This window comes from Moschus berezovskii, chromosome 19 (assembly GCF_049115385.1).
Source record: "Moschus berezovskii isolate FMDL1 chromosome 19, NW_MosBer_1.0, whole genome shotgun sequence".
Lineage (NCBI taxonomy): Eukaryota > Metazoa > Chordata > Mammalia > Artiodactyla > Moschidae > Moschus > Moschus berezovskii.
The window spans coordinates 55008259-55025219 of record NC_142478.1 but is presented as its reverse complement, the minus strand read 5'-3'; the positions used below and the strand labels follow the sequence as shown (position 1 = coordinate 55025219).

General features: G+C 45.0%; 1 protein-coding gene across 2 annotated transcripts in view; it reads left to right on the top strand.

Annotated features, from left to right (window-relative positions):
- Positions 1–16961, top strand: part of DNAH10 (dynein axonemal heavy chain 10) — a 156602-nt gene that overhangs the window by 99391 nt on the left and 40250 nt on the right. For both annotated transcript variants that reach the window (XM_088828117.1, XM_055404325.2), the window contains 6 exons: positions 661–849; positions 6452–6623; positions 9316–9519; positions 10443–10523; positions 14103–14300; positions 14973–15134. In XM_088828117.1, coding sequence (XP_088684243.1) covers positions 661–849; positions 6452–6623; positions 9316–9519; positions 10443–10523; positions 14103–14300; positions 14973–15134 — 1006 coding nt within the window. The remainder of the gene's footprint in view (positions 1–660; positions 850–6451; positions 6624–9315; positions 9520–10442; positions 10524–14102; positions 14301–14972; positions 15135–16961) is intronic.

Here is a 16961-nt window from a genome sequence, read left to right as displayed (position 1 = left end):
ATGTTACTTGGGTGCCCAGGAGGTGGAGCTGGGAAGAACACCGTGCCTGTCTGTAACTCGGGAATGTGGGCTTGTGTCTGACCCAGTGGTGTCCACGTCCTGTGGTGCATGTGAATGGCCTGATGAATTCATTCATTCAGACCCCTGGGACCCATCCTCATGTGTTTCCCTTTATCAAGTCCATGGAGGGTGCCAGGGTTCCGGTGCACACCCAACTTTGGGAACCCCTCATCTGACCCCCTAATGTTCATTTTCATCTTAATTCATAAGGTGAGCCTTGTGGTCATCTTTGGCTTACTGCTGGCCAATTACAGACCAGCAGATCAAAATCTTTTTAAAATTTATTTAATTTAATCAATTTATTTATTTTGACCACGCTGTGCAACATGAGGGTTCTTTGTTCCCTGACCAGGGATCGAACTCATGACCCCTGCATTGGAAGCTCAGCATCTTACCCACTGGATGCCTGGGATGTCCCGCAGATTGAAATCTTGATTGTGAAAGTTAGTCTTGTGAATCCGAATGATTTAATCATTTCAACCACTATTGACGTTCAAAACAGTCTCTCCTCCATTTTTAATCTCTCCTGCACAGAAGAGAGAGTCTGTCTCTTAAAAGTCAGTGGTCCTTAAAAAAAATTTTTTTTGGTCTAAAATCCAGGAAATCCTTGAAGAGTATAATGAAAGCAACACCAAAATGAACTTGGTTCTCTTTGACGATGCTCTGGAGCACCTGACCCGCGTGCACCGCATCATTCGAATGGACCGAGGCCATGCCCTGCTGGTTGGGGTCGGGGGCTCCGGGAAGCAGTCTCTGGCCAGGCTGGCTGCCTTCACAGCTGGCTATGAGGTGAGCCAAACTCCCTGCTAGAAAATGGCTTTGCTATGCCAATTTCTTCAGTTAGTAGTTCCTGCAAAAATTCAAACAATCTATTACAGATCATAACATGATGCTTTCACAGAGTATCAGATGGTTTTTTTGGGGGGGGATCGATATTATTTTAACTGAATATTTGAAGCATCTAACTATTATTGTATTGTTTTTGGAATGTCTGTTCCGTTCAGTCACTCAGTCGTGTCCGACTCTTTGTGACCCGTGGACTGTAGCCTACCAGGCTTCTCCGTCCATGGGATTCTCCAGGCAAGAATACTGGAGTGAGTTACTATCTCCTTCTCCAGGGGATCTTCGGACTCAGGGATCGAACCCGGGTCTCCCTCATTGGAGGCAGATGCTTTAACCTCTGAGCCACCAGGGAAGCCCCCTTTTGGAATGTAGAATATGTCAAATCAAGTTCGAGACTCAAACACGAGCAAGTCCTGTGATGCATAATGTGTGATGTGTGCTCTTGTAGAGGGGGTCTTGGCCCAAACCTCCATGGACCCAGTGTTCAGGGTCGGTGATGTGCTGGCTGTTGTTTCAATACAACCACCATGCAAAGTTCTGGGCCATTCTTAGAATCTTCAAAAAACAAACAGAAACAAAAAAAATTTTTTTTATTGAGATGCAATTTGTAGATCGTATAATTTATCCGCTTAAGGTGTACAATTCAATAGTTTTTTTATGTTCAAAAGGTTGTGAAACCATCACATTCAATTTCAGAACATTTTCTTCATCCAAAGACGAAATCCCAAGCTCCGTATCTTCCTGTTCTTCCAGCTCCTCAGCCTTAAGGCATCATTAATCTTTCTTTCTCTCTTGACTTTCCTGTTCTGGGTTTTTCATACAATAGGATCTCAAAGTATGTGGGCTTTGTGACGCCTTCTTGCACTTGGCATAAAGTTTCCAAACTTCGTCCCTGTGTCAGTGTTTCTTTCCTTACGTGGCTGAATCACGTTCCATTGTATGGTAGACCACGTTTAAGTTATCCATCCATTCTTTGACAGTCATTTGGATTATTTCCACCTTTTGACTACTATGAATTATGCTGTTATAAACATTCATGTACAGGATTCTGCAGGGACATATATTTTCATTTGTCTTGGGTGGATGCTAGCAGTGGAGTTGCTGGGTCGTAGGGTAATTCTCTGTTGATCCATCTGAGAAACTGCCAGATTGTTTGCCAAGGGGCTGCACCATTTGACATCCCCCCGTGTCTTTACACCATCCTTAGACTCTTACAGATAGTCCTGCAGTGCCCACAGTTAACTTGCCAGCCTGGTCCATCACCGTGGAGACGTGCATCCTGCAATAAGACTCAGTTCTGAAGAAGAGTCAACTCTACTGCTCACCCTCCCCACACACCCTCCTTAGTTCTTTGGTATCTGATTCTGTTCGTAACTTGGGTCTTGCCTTATCCTCAGTGCCTCTGTTTTTGCCTATTGTTTTGCTCTGTTTTTATGATCATTTTTTTTATTTGGAAGTTAGAGGATTCAAGGGTATATGTTTTTAAAAGACTTTTGATCCATGACACTAGAGTTCATATTAGAAAGGTGAATTTGTGGTGGAGTGTGCCTCCTTGAAGTGGGAGTAACAAGGGCCAAGGGACTTCCCTGGTGGTCCAGTGGTTAGGACTCGGCTCTTTTACTGCAGGGGCACGGATTTGATCCCTGGTAGAAAACTGAGATCCCACTTGCCTCGAAGGAGGGCCAAAAAATTGTGGGGGGGGGAGCCTGGGGATGGAGGGCCAGGAGAGAAGCAAAGGACTTTTAGTTTTATCCATAACTTTGTTAAAAATAGGTTTGAAGCAAATATATGAGTTTGGGGTTTTTAGCAAATGTTAAATATGGGTGGTGGGTGTGGTGGCATTCTATTATTCATTGTGTGTGGTTTATTACTCTTTAAAAGAATTGAGAGTCTTGTCTATTTATTTATGTCTGCGCCGGGTCGTCAGACTTCCTCTAGTTGTGGTGAGTGGGGGCTACTCTCTAGTTGCAGTGCATGGCTTCTCATTGTGGTGGAGCTGCTTGTTGCAGAGCACAGGCTCTGGAGCCTGGGCTCAGTAGTTGTGGTGCTTGGGCTTAGTTGCCCCACAGCATGTGGAATCTCCCTAGACTAGGGATCTAACCCAGGTTCCCTGAAATTGACAGGCAAGTTCTTAACCACTGGACCACTGGGGAAATCCTGTATTTGGTTTATTTTTCAAAATGTCCTCTTTAACAACCTGTCAGTCTCACAACAAAGGGTTAAACTGATTTATGCTACCAGCAATGTCCATTTCTCCCTACTCTGCCAAGACTGTGTACTGTGATTCTGATATCTGCCAATATTATAGGTGAAATATGTCATTGTTTAAATGAGACTTTATTTCTTTGGCAAATAGTGAAGTTTGAATAGCTGCTTATTTATTTTTTAATTTATTTATTTTAATTGGAGGCTAATTACCGCACAATTGCACTCATCTCACACGCTAGTAAAGTCATGCTCAAAATTTTCCAAGCCAGGCTTCAGCAATATGTGAATCGTGAACTCCCAGATGTTCAAGCAGGTTTTAGAAAAGGCAGAGGCACCAGAGATCAAATTGCCAACATCCGGTGGATCATGGAGAAAGCAAGAGAGTTCCAGAAAAACATCTATTTCTGCTTCATTGACTATGCCAAAGCCTTTGACTGTGTGGATCACAATAAACTGTGGAACATTCTGAAAGAGATGGGCATCCCAGACCATCTGACCTGCCTCTTGAGAAACCTGTATGCAGGTCAGGAAGCAACAGTCAGAACTGTACATGGGACAACCAACTGGTTCCAAATAGGAAAAGGAGTACGTCAAGGCTGTATATTGTCACCTTGCTTATTTAACTTATATGCAGAATACATCATGAGGAACGCTGGGCTGGAAGAAGCACAAGCTGGAATCAAGATTGCTGGGAGAAATATCAATAATCTCAGATATGCAGATGACACTACCCTTATGGCAGAAAGTGAAGAGGAACTCAAAAGTCTTTTGATGAAAGTGAAAGAGGAGAGTGAAAAGGTTGGCTTGAAGCTCAACATTCAGAAAACAAAGATCATGGCATCTGGTCCCATCACTTCATGGGAAATAGATGGAAAAACAGTGGAAACAGTGTCAGACTTTATTTTTTGGGGCTCCAAAATCACTGCAGATGCTGATTGCAGCCATGAAATTAAAAGACGCTTACTCCTTGGAAGGAAAGTTATGACCAACCTTGATAATATATTAAAAAGCAGAGACATTACTTTGCCAACAAAGGTCCGTCTAGTCAAGGCTATGGTTTTTCCCGTGGTCATGTATGGATGTGAGAGTTGGACTGTGAAGAAAGCTGATCGGCGAAGAATTGATGCTTTTGAACTGTGGTGTTGGAGAAGACTCTTGAGAGTCCCTTGTACCGCAAGGAGATCCAACCAGTCCATTCTAAGGGAGATCGATCCTGGGTGTTCGTTGGAAGGACTGATGCTAAAGCTGAAACTGCAATACTTTGGCCATCTCATGCGACGAGTTGACTCACTGGAAAAGACTCTGATGCTGGGAAAGGTTGGGGGCAGGAGGAGAAGGGGATGACCGAGAATGAGATGGCTGGATGGCATCACCGACTTTGTGGACATGAGTTTGAGTGACCTCCGGGAGTTGGTGATGGATAGGGAGGCCTGGCATGCTGTGATTCATGGGGTCGCGGAGAGTCGGACACGACTGAGCGACTGAACTGAACTGAATTACTTAATTACAAAGACATTTGTCTTTTCCTTTTAGTGAATTGTCTCTTTATGTGCTTATTGATTTGTGAGAACTCTTTACATAGAAGAGCACTTGCCATTAATTCAATGAATCTCCTTTGTGGTATTTTACAAATATTAACGTTCTGTTGAAAGTATTTCTAAACTAACTTGTTGAAAGTATTTCTAAACTAAATTAGAAATACAAGTTAGTATTTCTAACTAACTTGGGTAGTTTAGAAAGTATTTCTAAACTAACTTAAAGGTTGGTGTACCTTTAAGATTAGATAAAATACGTAGTCAAAATCATCCATTATTCAAATGTAATTGCTTTCTTTTTATTTTCTACATTTTTCTATAGGCTAAGACATTAACCTCTGGGCAAGTTGACTTTTCTGTTGATTAGTCCTGGTAAAACTGGGTCATGGTTGTGCATCTTGAGTTCAAGAAATGACAGAGAGGATGCTGGAGGGACAGAGGAGGAGCAACAGGATGTATTGGGTCATCACTGTGTCCTGGGAAGTGGAGGGGCAATTGGGTAGGGGGACCAGAGAGCTGCTCGTGCCGGGGTGCCCGGAACTGTCGAGGCCATGTGAAAGCTACACTTGGGGAGGGTGAAGGGGGTCTGCAGGCAGTGGGTGGAACTGGAGGCCAAATTACGTTTGGCTGAAGGGCATCCAAGTTGTCCTGAATTTGTGTTTGTGACTGTGTGTGAGAGAGTGTGCGGATGTGCAAGTTTGTGTGACTGTGTGTGAGAATATGTATGAGCGACTATGACTGTGAAAGTGTGTGACAAACTGCGTGTGTGCCCAGAAATATAAAAGTGTGTTGAGTGTGGGAGTCACCACGTGAACATGTGTGGCTATGAATGTGCATGACTGGCTGAGTGCGTGTGAAAGAGGCTGTGTGTGTGTGTGTGTGCGCGCGTGTGAATAGCGGAGAGGCGAGAGGAAATGAAGGATTTCTCTGCTACCATAAATCTGAGCTGTTTTAAAACGACTGCTCACAGTTAAACTTCTACACATCTGAGCCAGAGGAAATGCTTGAACAGAAAAGACTTGGCTTATGTGTGTGTCCTATTTCCATTCATATCTGTTTTGTGTGTCGGAGGATTTTTTAATTTAATATTTTAAAATTGCTTCTTGTTCAGCCTTTTTTCTTTACACACCTTCTCACAATTTATCTCATTTTAAATGAGCTCACGGTGACTGTGGCGGTGGCCTGGTTGCTAGGTCGTGTCCGACTCTTGCGACCCCATGGACTGTAGCCCGCTAGGCTCCTCTGTCCATGGGGATTCTGTACGCACACCCATTTCCTCTATTGTGTGGCCCATCTCTGCCTTATCTCCTTCCCTATAATTCAAATGACTCTTTTTGCTACATCTCATGGCTTGCGGGATCTGACTTCCCCGACCAGGGATCGAACCCGTGCCCCCTGCAGTGGAAGCACGGAGTCCTAACCACTGGACTGCCAGGGAAGTCCCATCCAATTACTCATTTTAATGACTGAGGCTGTCCTTTTCACTGCCCCCACTCCCTTTTTTCTGCCTTATTCATAATCCATCTGCAGGAGCCTTGTTCCCTGCACACAGTCACCTCGCCCACGCGCACACCTGTGCAGAGCATCCACTGTGGTTTGTTCGACAAAAAGGAATGTCAGTTTTCTGTGTCCTGCCTTTCTCACCAACCGTATTTTGTGAAAATGGCCCCGATCATCTGGTTCTGTGGTCGCTGGTCCCTCTGTGATGGTTGCTCAGCTGGGAGCCATCCTCTCCCCCTGCACTTACCTGGAGACCCTCCCTCGGGCCAGTGGTCTCATGGGGATGCTGTGCTCCGTGTCCGCAGGTGTTTGAGATCCTCCTGAGCCGGGGCTACTCTGAGAACAACTTCCGGGATGACCTGAAGAATCTTTACCTGAAACTTGGCATTGAGAACAAGATGATGATCTTCCTGTTCACGGATGCCCACGTGGCCGAGGAGGGTTTCCTGGAGCTCGTTAACAACATGCTCACCTCAGGTACTGGGACGCTGGTTTCACATGGGGTTTGCTGGTCTCTGTGGCTCAGCTTTCAGCGGAGGCTGTCTGATAAGCATTGCCTTTTAAGCACACTTCCTACCTACACGGGAGGTATTACTCAAGCTCTCACAGGTGGGAAGGAGCCAGCAGGTGCATCCCAGGCTGAGGGTCCAGTGTCTATGGTGGGTGATGCAGCATGCTGATTGATCATGCCTGGGGTAGTGTCAGAGCCACCCTCAAACCACATCCAGACTTAGAATGAATGCGAAGTGATTCACCAAAGGAAAAGACGGACCTATGACTAGAAAGAGGGGACTGGACAGGGGCCAGGGACGCAAAGAGCAGAACTCCACTTTCCAGTCCGGCACCAAGGAAACCTTTCTCCAGGTTTTAGCTCTAGTGCCTTGCTGGTCTCCCTCCTCTGGCAGTTTCCTGTCTCCTGAATGCCTGGGGCATCTTACCATCCAGGCTATTTATGTGGCATTTAGCACACGTGTCCTTGGGTTGGCAGCGGACTTTCCGTGCGTGGGTCACAAACTTGTAATTGGGATGTGAATGTCAGACCTATTCTCTATCTGTAAACCCCATTGCAAGGCTCAGGGTATATTTTCTTTGGAGACTGAGTGGGGTCCCCAGGGGTCTGTACCCCATATGATGCAGGTCAAATAGGTCTGAAGCCCTTGTGCTTCACTGTATCATGAAGACGTTGCATCTCATCCTTGACATGAATGACATTAGGAACGGGGATAATTCTATTCTTTGTTGTGGAGGCTGTTCTGGGTATTATGGGATGTTAGCAGCATCCCTGGCCTCTACTTACTAGATGACACTAGTACCATCCCCAACACACACACACACACACACGCACATACATTGGACAACCAAAAATGTCTCCAGACATTGCAGATATCTCTTCAGTTAAGTTCAGTAGCTCAGTCGTTCAATCGCTCTTTGCAACTCTGTGGACTACAGCACTCCAGGTTTCCCTGTCCATCACCAACTCCCGGAGCTTACTCAACTAATGTCCATTGAGTTGGTGATGCCATCCAACCATCTCATCCTCTGTCGTCCCCTTCTCCTTCCACCTTCAATTTTTCCCAGCATCAGGGTCTTTTCCAATGAGTCATCTCTTCGCTTCAGGTGGCCAGAGTATTGGAGTTTCAGCTTCAACACCAATCCTAATGAATATTCAGGACTGATTTCCTTTAGGATTGACTGGTTGGATTTCCTTGCAGTCTAAAAGACTCTCAAGAGTCTTCTCCAACACCACAGTTCAAAAGCATCAATTCTTCTGTGCTCAGCTTTCTTCACAGTCCAACTCTCACATCCATACATGACTACTGGAAAAACCATAGCTATGAGTAGATGGACCTTTGTTGGCAAAGTAATGTCTCTGCTTTTTAATATGCTGCTTTTAATATAGGTTTGTCATAGCTTTTCTTCCAAGGAGTAAGCATCTTTTATTTCATGGCTGCAGTCATCATCTGCAGTGCTTTTGGAGCCCCCCAAAATAAAGTCTGTCACTGTTTCCATTGTTTCCCCATCTATTTACCATGAAGTGATGGGACCAGGTGCCATGATCTTAGTTTTCTGAATGTTGAGTTTTAAGCCAACTTTTTCTCTCTTCTCTTTCACTTTCATCAAGAGGCTCTTTAGTTCTTCTTCACCTTCTGCCATAGGGTGCTATCATCTGCATATCTGAGGTCGTTGATATTTCTCCGGGCATCTTGATTCCAGCCTATGTTTCATCCAGTCCAGCGTTTTGCATGATGTACTCAGCATATAAGTTAAATAAGCAGGGTAATAATATACAGCCTTGATGTACTCCTTTCCTGTTTTGGAACCAGTCTGTTCTTCCATCTCCAGTTCTAACTGTTGCTTCTTGACCTGCATACAGATTTCTCAGGAGGCAGGTCAGGTGGCCTAGTATTCCCATCTCTTGAAGAATTTTCCCGTTTGTTGTGATCCACACAGTCAAAGGATTTGGCACAGTCAATAAAACAAAAGCAGACGTTTTTCTGAAACTCTCTTGCTTTTTCAATGATCCAGCGGATGTTGGCAATTTGATCTCTGGTTCCTTTGCCTTTTCTAAATCCAGCTTGAACATCTGGAAGTTCACAGTTCACATACCGTTGAAGCCTGGCTTGGAGAATTTTGAGCATTACTTTGCTAGCATGTGAAATGAGTGCAACTGTGCAGTAGTTTGAGCATTCTTTGGAATTCCCTTTCTTTGGGATTGGAATGAAAACTGACCCTTTCCAGTCCTGTGGCCCCTGCTGAGTTTTCCAAATTTGCTGGCATATTGAGTGCAGCACTTTCACAGCATCGTCTTTTGTCTCTTGGGGAGGGCAAAATCGTCCCCTTGAGAACTCCTGCTCTGATGTTGAGAATTCCCGCTCTGATGCTCACGTTAACCCACCCAGGTAAGTAGCAGGCATTTGTTATTTCCATTTCATGGATGAGGAGACTGAGGTCCAAAGGGATTTTCACACACGGTGAGTGAGTCTTGGGTCTCAGAGCCAGGACCCAAGCCCTGCTCTTCAGATTCAGCAGCTCCTGGCCTTTGGTGACACAGTGTGTGTTCAGCTGCTCAGTCATGTCTGACTCTCTGCGACCCCATGGATTGTGCTCCATGGACAGTGCCTCGAGAAATAACCTGAGACCGAACAAAATGCTGGCCTTTGTTTTCTAGGCATTGTACCCGCGCTTTTCCCAGACGAGGAAAAGGAGTCTATCCTCAGTCAGATTGGGCCAGAGGCTTTGAAGCAAGGGACAGGCCTGGCCAAGGAGTCCGTGTGGCAGTATTTCGTGAACAAAAGTGCCAACAATCTGCACATCGTCCTGGGCATGTCACCGGTGGGGGACACCCTGAGGACCCGCTGCAGAAATTTCCCAGGTGCCCTGGAGCAGAGCCTACAAATCCTTCCTTCCCCTTCAGTAGGGCATATGCTTTGGGTGAGGGAGTGACATGCATCTTGAGGTTCCACGGTTCCACCAGCCAAGTGACCCATGACATGGTCATTAGGTTGAAAGTTGAATCCTACCATGTAGGATGAGCCTGGAGCCACCACTCAACAACCGCCAACCACCTCTTGTGTTGCGGATGGGTAGTTGGTGCCCTTCTTTTTTATTTTAAATTTTCAAAAAATTTTTATTATTGATTTATTTTGGCTGTGCTGTGTCTTTGTGGCCGTGCATGGGCTTCTTTAGTTGTGGTGCATGAGGGCTTAGTTGCCCCGAGGCATATGGGATCTTAGTTCCCCCACCAGGGATTGAACCCTCGTCCCCTGCATTAGCAGGTGGATTCTTAACCACTGAACCTTCAGGGAAGTCCTGGCTGATGTCCTTCTAACATGAGGAACAGCTCACAGTCCTAGTCTCGAGGCCCATAATGTACATACACAATATAGCTCTCTGCTCCCTTCTATTTGGAAAATTCTGGCATCCTCATGGAAGTAGCAGAACCTGTCCCTAGAATGGGGGGGCAGTTTTGCTCCCCAGGGGACACTTGTCAATGCCTGGAGACATTTTTGGTTGTCACAATTTGGGTAGGGGTTGTTATGTATAATTGGTATCTAGCTGATAGAGACCGCGTGTTGCCAAACACCCGACAACGCACAGACAGCCCCACCACTGAGGATTATCCAGTCAAATGTCAATAGTGCCGAGGCTGAGAAACCCTGGTTTTGATCATTGTTTTTGGACATGTCCATCTCATTCACCAATTTGGGTGAATTGCATCCCAAAGACTGTATCCATGTTCCCGTGTATCTCAGAGTAGCAGAGGGATCATCTCTTTTATCTCTCTTTCTTTTCAAGGTCTGGTAAACAACACTGGTATTGACTGGTTCATGCCCTGGCCTCCTCAAGCTCTGCATGCAGTTGCTAAGTCATTTTTAGGTAAGTGGCAGCTAATACCAGGACCACATTAACAGTATGCGTGCATGCTCAGTCGCTAAGTCATATCCGACTCTTTCTGACCCCAGGGAATGTAGCCCCCCACTCTCCTCTGTGGGATTCTCCAGGTAAAGATACTATATATTAACAGTATAACAATTTGTTATCCTTTTCAGACTTTGAATTTTGGTCCAGTAGATTCCATGGTCACAAATGATGTTTGTTAATGTGTTTTGGTTCATATTGTGTTTTAGTCCAATGAGACTTCAGGGGATTTACAAAGATAATGCAGAATAAGAATTGATTAGGTATCATAGAAAGTAGGGGTCAGCAAACCATGGCCTGCAGGCCAAATTCAGCCCCTTGCTTGTCTTAGCAAATGAAGTTTTATTGGAACATGTAATAAACATAATGTCTATGGCTGCTTTTATGCTGCAACCACAAGGTTGAGTAATTGCCACAGAGACTGTATGGCCCACACAGCCTAAATATTTACTACTTGGTTCTGTAAAAAAAAAAAAAAATTTTATTGGCGTATAGTTGCTTTACAATGTTGTGTTCGTTTTTACTGTAGAGCAAAGTGAATCAGCTGTACATATACATATATCTTTTCTTTTTTGGATTTCCTTCCCATTTAGGTCACCATAGAGCACTGAGTAGAGTTCCCTGAGCTATACAGTTGGTTCTCATGGTTGTTTAGAGAAAATGTGTGCTGACCCCAAGGATGTCTGAAAATCCTTTTGGTAAACTGATTATCCATCAGCGTGGAATTTGCTTTACAGATTCAGACCCCTAAGGCCTTGATTATTAATTGTAGTCTTCAAAATAAGAAAGTGTTAGTCACTTAGCTGTGTCTGACTCTATGTGACCCTGTGCATTGTAGTGTGCCTGGCTCGTCTGTCCAGGGGATTCTCCAGGCAAGAATACTGGAGTGGGTTGCCATTCCCTTCTCCAGGGGATCTTCCCGACCCACGGGTCAAACCCACGTCTCCTGCATTGCAGGCAGATTCTTTAAAGTCTGAGCCACCAGGGAAGCCCTGAAGCCAGTCAATTCATCCTTAGGGGAAAACTTTTTATCTGGACCTAAGTTGAGCAGCTTTATGACACTGGGTGACCTTGTAAATAGCTTTAGCCTTATAAATACGTATCCAATAAATAAATAACTAGTCCCACTTTACAGACAGATTGCAGATTTTTGGAGCAGGGGGCTAAGAGAATATGACTCTTTTCTGATGACGTAACTCCAAGATCAGGAAATATATTCTGTAAATGCTGCTGCTGCTGCGAAGTCGCTCGGTTGTGTCCGACTCTGTGCAACCCCGTAGACGGCAGCCCACCAGGCTCCTCTGTGCCTGGGATTCTCCAGGCAAGAATACCTGGAGAATGACTAGATGATAAATATTTTTGGCATTGTGGGTCTTATGGTCTCTGCTGCAACTACTCAGTTTCACCATTGCATCATGAAAGTGGCCACAGACAATATGTAAGTCAATGGGCATGGCTGTGTGCCAGTAAAACTTTATTTACAAAAATGGGCAGCGGGCCAGATTTGTCCTGGGGGCTGCAGTTGCCAGCTCTGATATAGGTGTGCCTTAGCTTTCATTGGACTTCCCTTGTGGCTCAGACAGTAAAGAATCTGCCTGCAATGCAGGAGACCCAGGTTCGACCCTGGGTCGGGAAGATCCCCTGAAGAAGGGCATAGCAACCTATTCCAGTATTCTTGCCATGGACAGAGGAGCCTGGCAGGCTACAGTCCATGGGGTCTCATAAAGTGTCAGACACAACTGAGTGACTGACACTTTCACCGTCTTTTCACTTTAGCTTTCATAGGCTTTTTAGCCATCTCTGTGCATTAGTATTTAGCTGCTTTCAGTATTCAGTGGTTAAGCATCATAAATAATGGTACATGGAATTTACTTAGAATTTTTCTCTTCAGATATATTCCTGGAATTGGGATGACTGTGCCCAATAAGTATGGATATTTGTGAGGCAAAGCTTTTCATGCATGCTGTAAAACTGGCCCATGGACTGTGGTTTGTTGACCCCTGGTATAATTCAAGATAAAATATGCAGAATCTGGATGAATGCCTACTTTTGGTCATACTTCCTTGCTTCATTTTTGAGGTGAAAGTATTTTGCAATCTGTGAGATAATTCAAGTGATGTGGTTTTGGCACTGGAAGTGGTTATTAATTTTTCAGCAGACATATAGGAAGGTCTGAGCTCAGATGCTCAGTCATGTCTGACTCTTTGTGACACTCTAGGCTCCCCTGTCCATGGGATTTTCCTGGAAAGAATACTGGAGTGGGGTGCCATGCCCTCCTCCAGGGAATCTTTCCAACCCAGGGATCGAACGTGTATCTATTGTGTCTCTTGCATTAGCAGGGGGGTTCTTTACCACTGGCACCACCTGGGAGGCCCCATAGGAAGATCTACCTTGTGCCAAAGATGTGTTGGGTACAGGGAATATAGCAGGGGCACTGGGTAAATTTCTTTCCTGGAATCTCAAACCCCTTTCCCTACACTGTGTTAGCCTTTAGCAAGACAGACCTTCCTATGTAGGGAAAGAAAATTGGCTTTCTGTGTTCTTAGAGAAATTGCCAGAGTATCAGTCATTTCAGTTCAGTCGCTCAGTCATGTCCAACTCTTTGTGACCCCATGGACTGCAGCAGGCCAGGCCTCCTTGTCCATTACCATCTCCCGGAGTTTACCCAAACTCATGTCCATTGAGTCGGTGATGTCATCCAACCATTTCATCCTTTGTTGTCCCCTTATCCTCCTGCCTTCAATCTTTCCCAGCATCAGGGTCTTTTCCAATGAGTTAGTTTTTCGCATCAGGTGACCAAAGTACTGGATCTTCAGTTTCAGCATCAGTCCTTCCAACGAATATTCAGGACTGATCTCCTTTAGGATTGACTAGTTTGAAAAACCAGCAAAGCCACTGACAAGTGATAACTGCTTTTTTTTTTTTGTTAAAGCATTTTTATACTGTATTTTATTGTGGTAAAAAATATGCAAAATTTGCCATTTTAACTATTTTAAACCACTTTAAGTGTACACTGTTAGACTTTTTAATACTCATAATGTGCATTTGGCATCACCGTCTATCTCCAGAACCTTTTTCATCTTTAAAACGGAACTCTGTCCCCATTAAACACTCAATCCCTGTTCTCCCACCCCCAGCCCAACCCTCCACCCCTGGGAACCTCTCATTTACTTTCTGTCACTAATTTGCCAATTCTAGATGTTTCACGTGTCCTTTTATGGCTGGCTTCTTTTACTTTGCGTGTTTTCCAGGTTTATGCATGTTGCTGCATGTATCAGCATTTCCTTCTTTAAGGCTGAGTGATGCTCCATTTACGGACAGGCCGCATGTTGTGTATCCACCCATCTATTGGTGGACACTTCTGGCTGCTGTGAACACTGACACACAAAAACACGCCTGTGTCTGTCTTTCGCCTCTTTTGGGAATGTACTTAGGAGTGCAGTTGTTGGGTCACATGGGAATTCCCTGTTTAACTCTTTGAGGAACTGCTTGTCTCCTTTCTTTATGAACCACCCTTTTCCATTCCTTCCTCTTCAGGGACTAATCAGATGATCCCGGCAGAAAATATAGAAGATCTGGTAGGACATGTTGTTTTGGTCCATGAATCCGTGGGTGAATTCAGCAAACAATTCCTACAGAAACTGAGGCGCTGCAACTATGTGACTCCGAAGAACTACCTGGATTTTATTAACACCTATTCAAAATTACTGGATGAGAAAACTCAGTATAATATAGGTAAGACTTGGGAGGGGGACGGGACAATTCATAGAGATTGTTATTCCTTACAAGTAAGGATCCAAGTGCTGATGTTTTCCTTAAGCAGATGTTTTCTTAGCAAGATTGAGCATACTTGGGACTGAGGCAAAGCCGAAAAGCACATTTTGGATTTTGCACCTCAAAATGATATTTGTGGTGGGCAGAGCCCTGGCATGCGTTTATTTTTGTTTTTCTGTGTTGGGCCATGCACTCTAAGCTCTAAATTTGCATTCCATTAAAGATACTGTTTAATGAGAGCAAGCATTTCTCTGCTGGAAAACTTTAAAAAAAGTTCTCTGGTTCTGGCTGTAGGTCAAATGAAGCACTGTTTTCAGAAGTATATTCATTTTGGAAGTCAAAGTGTTAGTCACTCAGTCATGTCTGACTGTTTTGCAACACCAAGGACTAGTCCACCAGGCTCCTCTGTCCATGGCATTCTCCAGGCAAGAACACTGGAGTGGGTTGCCATTCAGAGATGCCATCCCCAAAATGGCAATGGAGGTGCTGAGAGATGCTTGACATCTCATGAAGATGATTTTATTTATTTTTCCTGTGAGCCCAAGTTGGGTGAATCTCACTGCATTGTGTGTAGTTGGGTGTATTGAGAACAGAGCCCCCTCAAGGGTGAATACCTGTGTTCCCTTTCCTCAGCTCAGTGCAAGCGTCTGGAGGGAGGCCTGGACAAGCTGAAGGAGGCCACCATCCAGCTGGACGAACTGAACCAGAAGCTGGCCGAGCAGAAGATCGTGCTGGCGGAGAAGTCGGCTGCCTGCGAGGCCCTACTGGAGGAGATCGCCACAAATACGGCCATAGGCAAGTGTGGGGCCAGCTTTGGGGATCTGGACTGCCCCCTTCCCACCAAAAAACCCCCAAACAGAACAGGGCTCCATTGCATGATGGCCCTGGGAAGCTACTTGTAGGAACTGGCATGTTTTGACCTACTCATTGCTATATGTTTTTGAAGATTTATTTTTTTTATTCTTATTTTCTGGCTGCACTGGGCCTTCACTATGGCACACAGGCTTTCTCCAGTTGTGGTTCATGGGCCTAGCTGCCCCACAATGTGTAGGATCTTAGTTCCCTGACCAGGGATCAAACCCACATTCCCTGCATTGGAAGGCAGACTCTGAACCACTGGGCCACCATGGAAGTCTCAAACTGGGTGCTTTAAAACAGAGACATTTATTTATTCTCACTGTTTTGGAGGATAGAAGTCTGAAATGAAGGTCTTGGCAGGACCCTGCTCCCTCCAAAGGCTCCGGGGAGGACCCTTTCTGGCCTCTTCTAGCTTGTAGTGGTGGCCAGAAGTCCTGAGTGTTCTTTGGCTTGTGGACACATTCCTCCAGTCTCTGCCTCCACCATCACGTGACGTTTCCCCCACTGCGTCTCTGTGTCTTCACATGGCCTTCTTATAAGGACACAGTTGTTGGATTTAGGATCTACCCTAACCCAGTATGACCTTGTGTTAACTAATTATATCTACAAAGACTCTCTTTCCAAATAAGGTGACATTCTGCGGTTCTGAGTGGCCATGGATTTTGGTGGGGGCACTATTCAAGCTGGTACACCTACTCCAAGCCAAGTTTTGTTCTAAATGTGGGGTCACAGCCCCTGGAAAGAAGCTTACGTTCTAGTGAGTGGAGCCCATTCATGAGCGAAGAATCAGATGAAATTTCAGATTGCGGTTAGTGCCACAAATAGACTAAGATAAAATAAAGCAAATAAACAGAGTGATGAAACCGAGAGTGACCTGGGGGGAGGTGACTTTTGGGCTGAATGAACAGATAGAGGGAAACGACAGAATGCGAAAGATCTCTTCAAGAAAATTAGAGATACCAAGGGAACATTTCATGCAAAGATGGGAAAGGACAGAAATGGTATGGACATAACAGAAACAGAAGATATTAAGAAGAGGTGGCAAGAATACACAGAAGAACTATACAAGAAAGATCCTCACGACCCAGATAATCACGATGGTGTGGTCACTCACCTAGAGCCAGACATCCTGGAATGGGAAGTCATGTGGGCCTTAGGAAGCATCACTAGAAACAAAGCTAATGGAGGTGATGGAATTCCAGTTGAGCTATTTCAAATCCTGAAAGATGATGCTGTGAAAGTGCTTCCCTCAATATGCCAGCAAATTTGGAAAACTCAGCAGTAGCCACAGGACTGGAAAAGATCAGTCTTCATTCCAGTCCCTAAGAAGGGCAATGCCAAAGAATGCTCAAACTACTGCACAGTTGCACTCATCTCACACGCTGGTAAAGTCATGCTCAAAATTCCCCAAGCCAGGCTTCAGGAATACGTGAACCGTGAACTTCCAGATGTTCAAGCTGGATTTAGAAAAGGCAGAGGAAGCAGAGATCAAATTGCCAACATCTGCTGGATCATTGGAAAAGCAAGAGAGTTCCAGAAAAACGTCTACTCCTGCTGTATTAACTATGCCAAAGCCTTTGACTGTGTAGATCACAATGAACTACGGAAAATTCTGAAAGAGATGGGAATACCAGACGACCTGACCTGCCTCTTGAGAAATCTGTATGCAGGTCAGGAAGCAACAGTTAGAACTGGACATGGAACAACAGACTGGTTCCAAATCAGAAAAAGGAGTATGTCAAGGCTGTATATTGTCACCCTGCT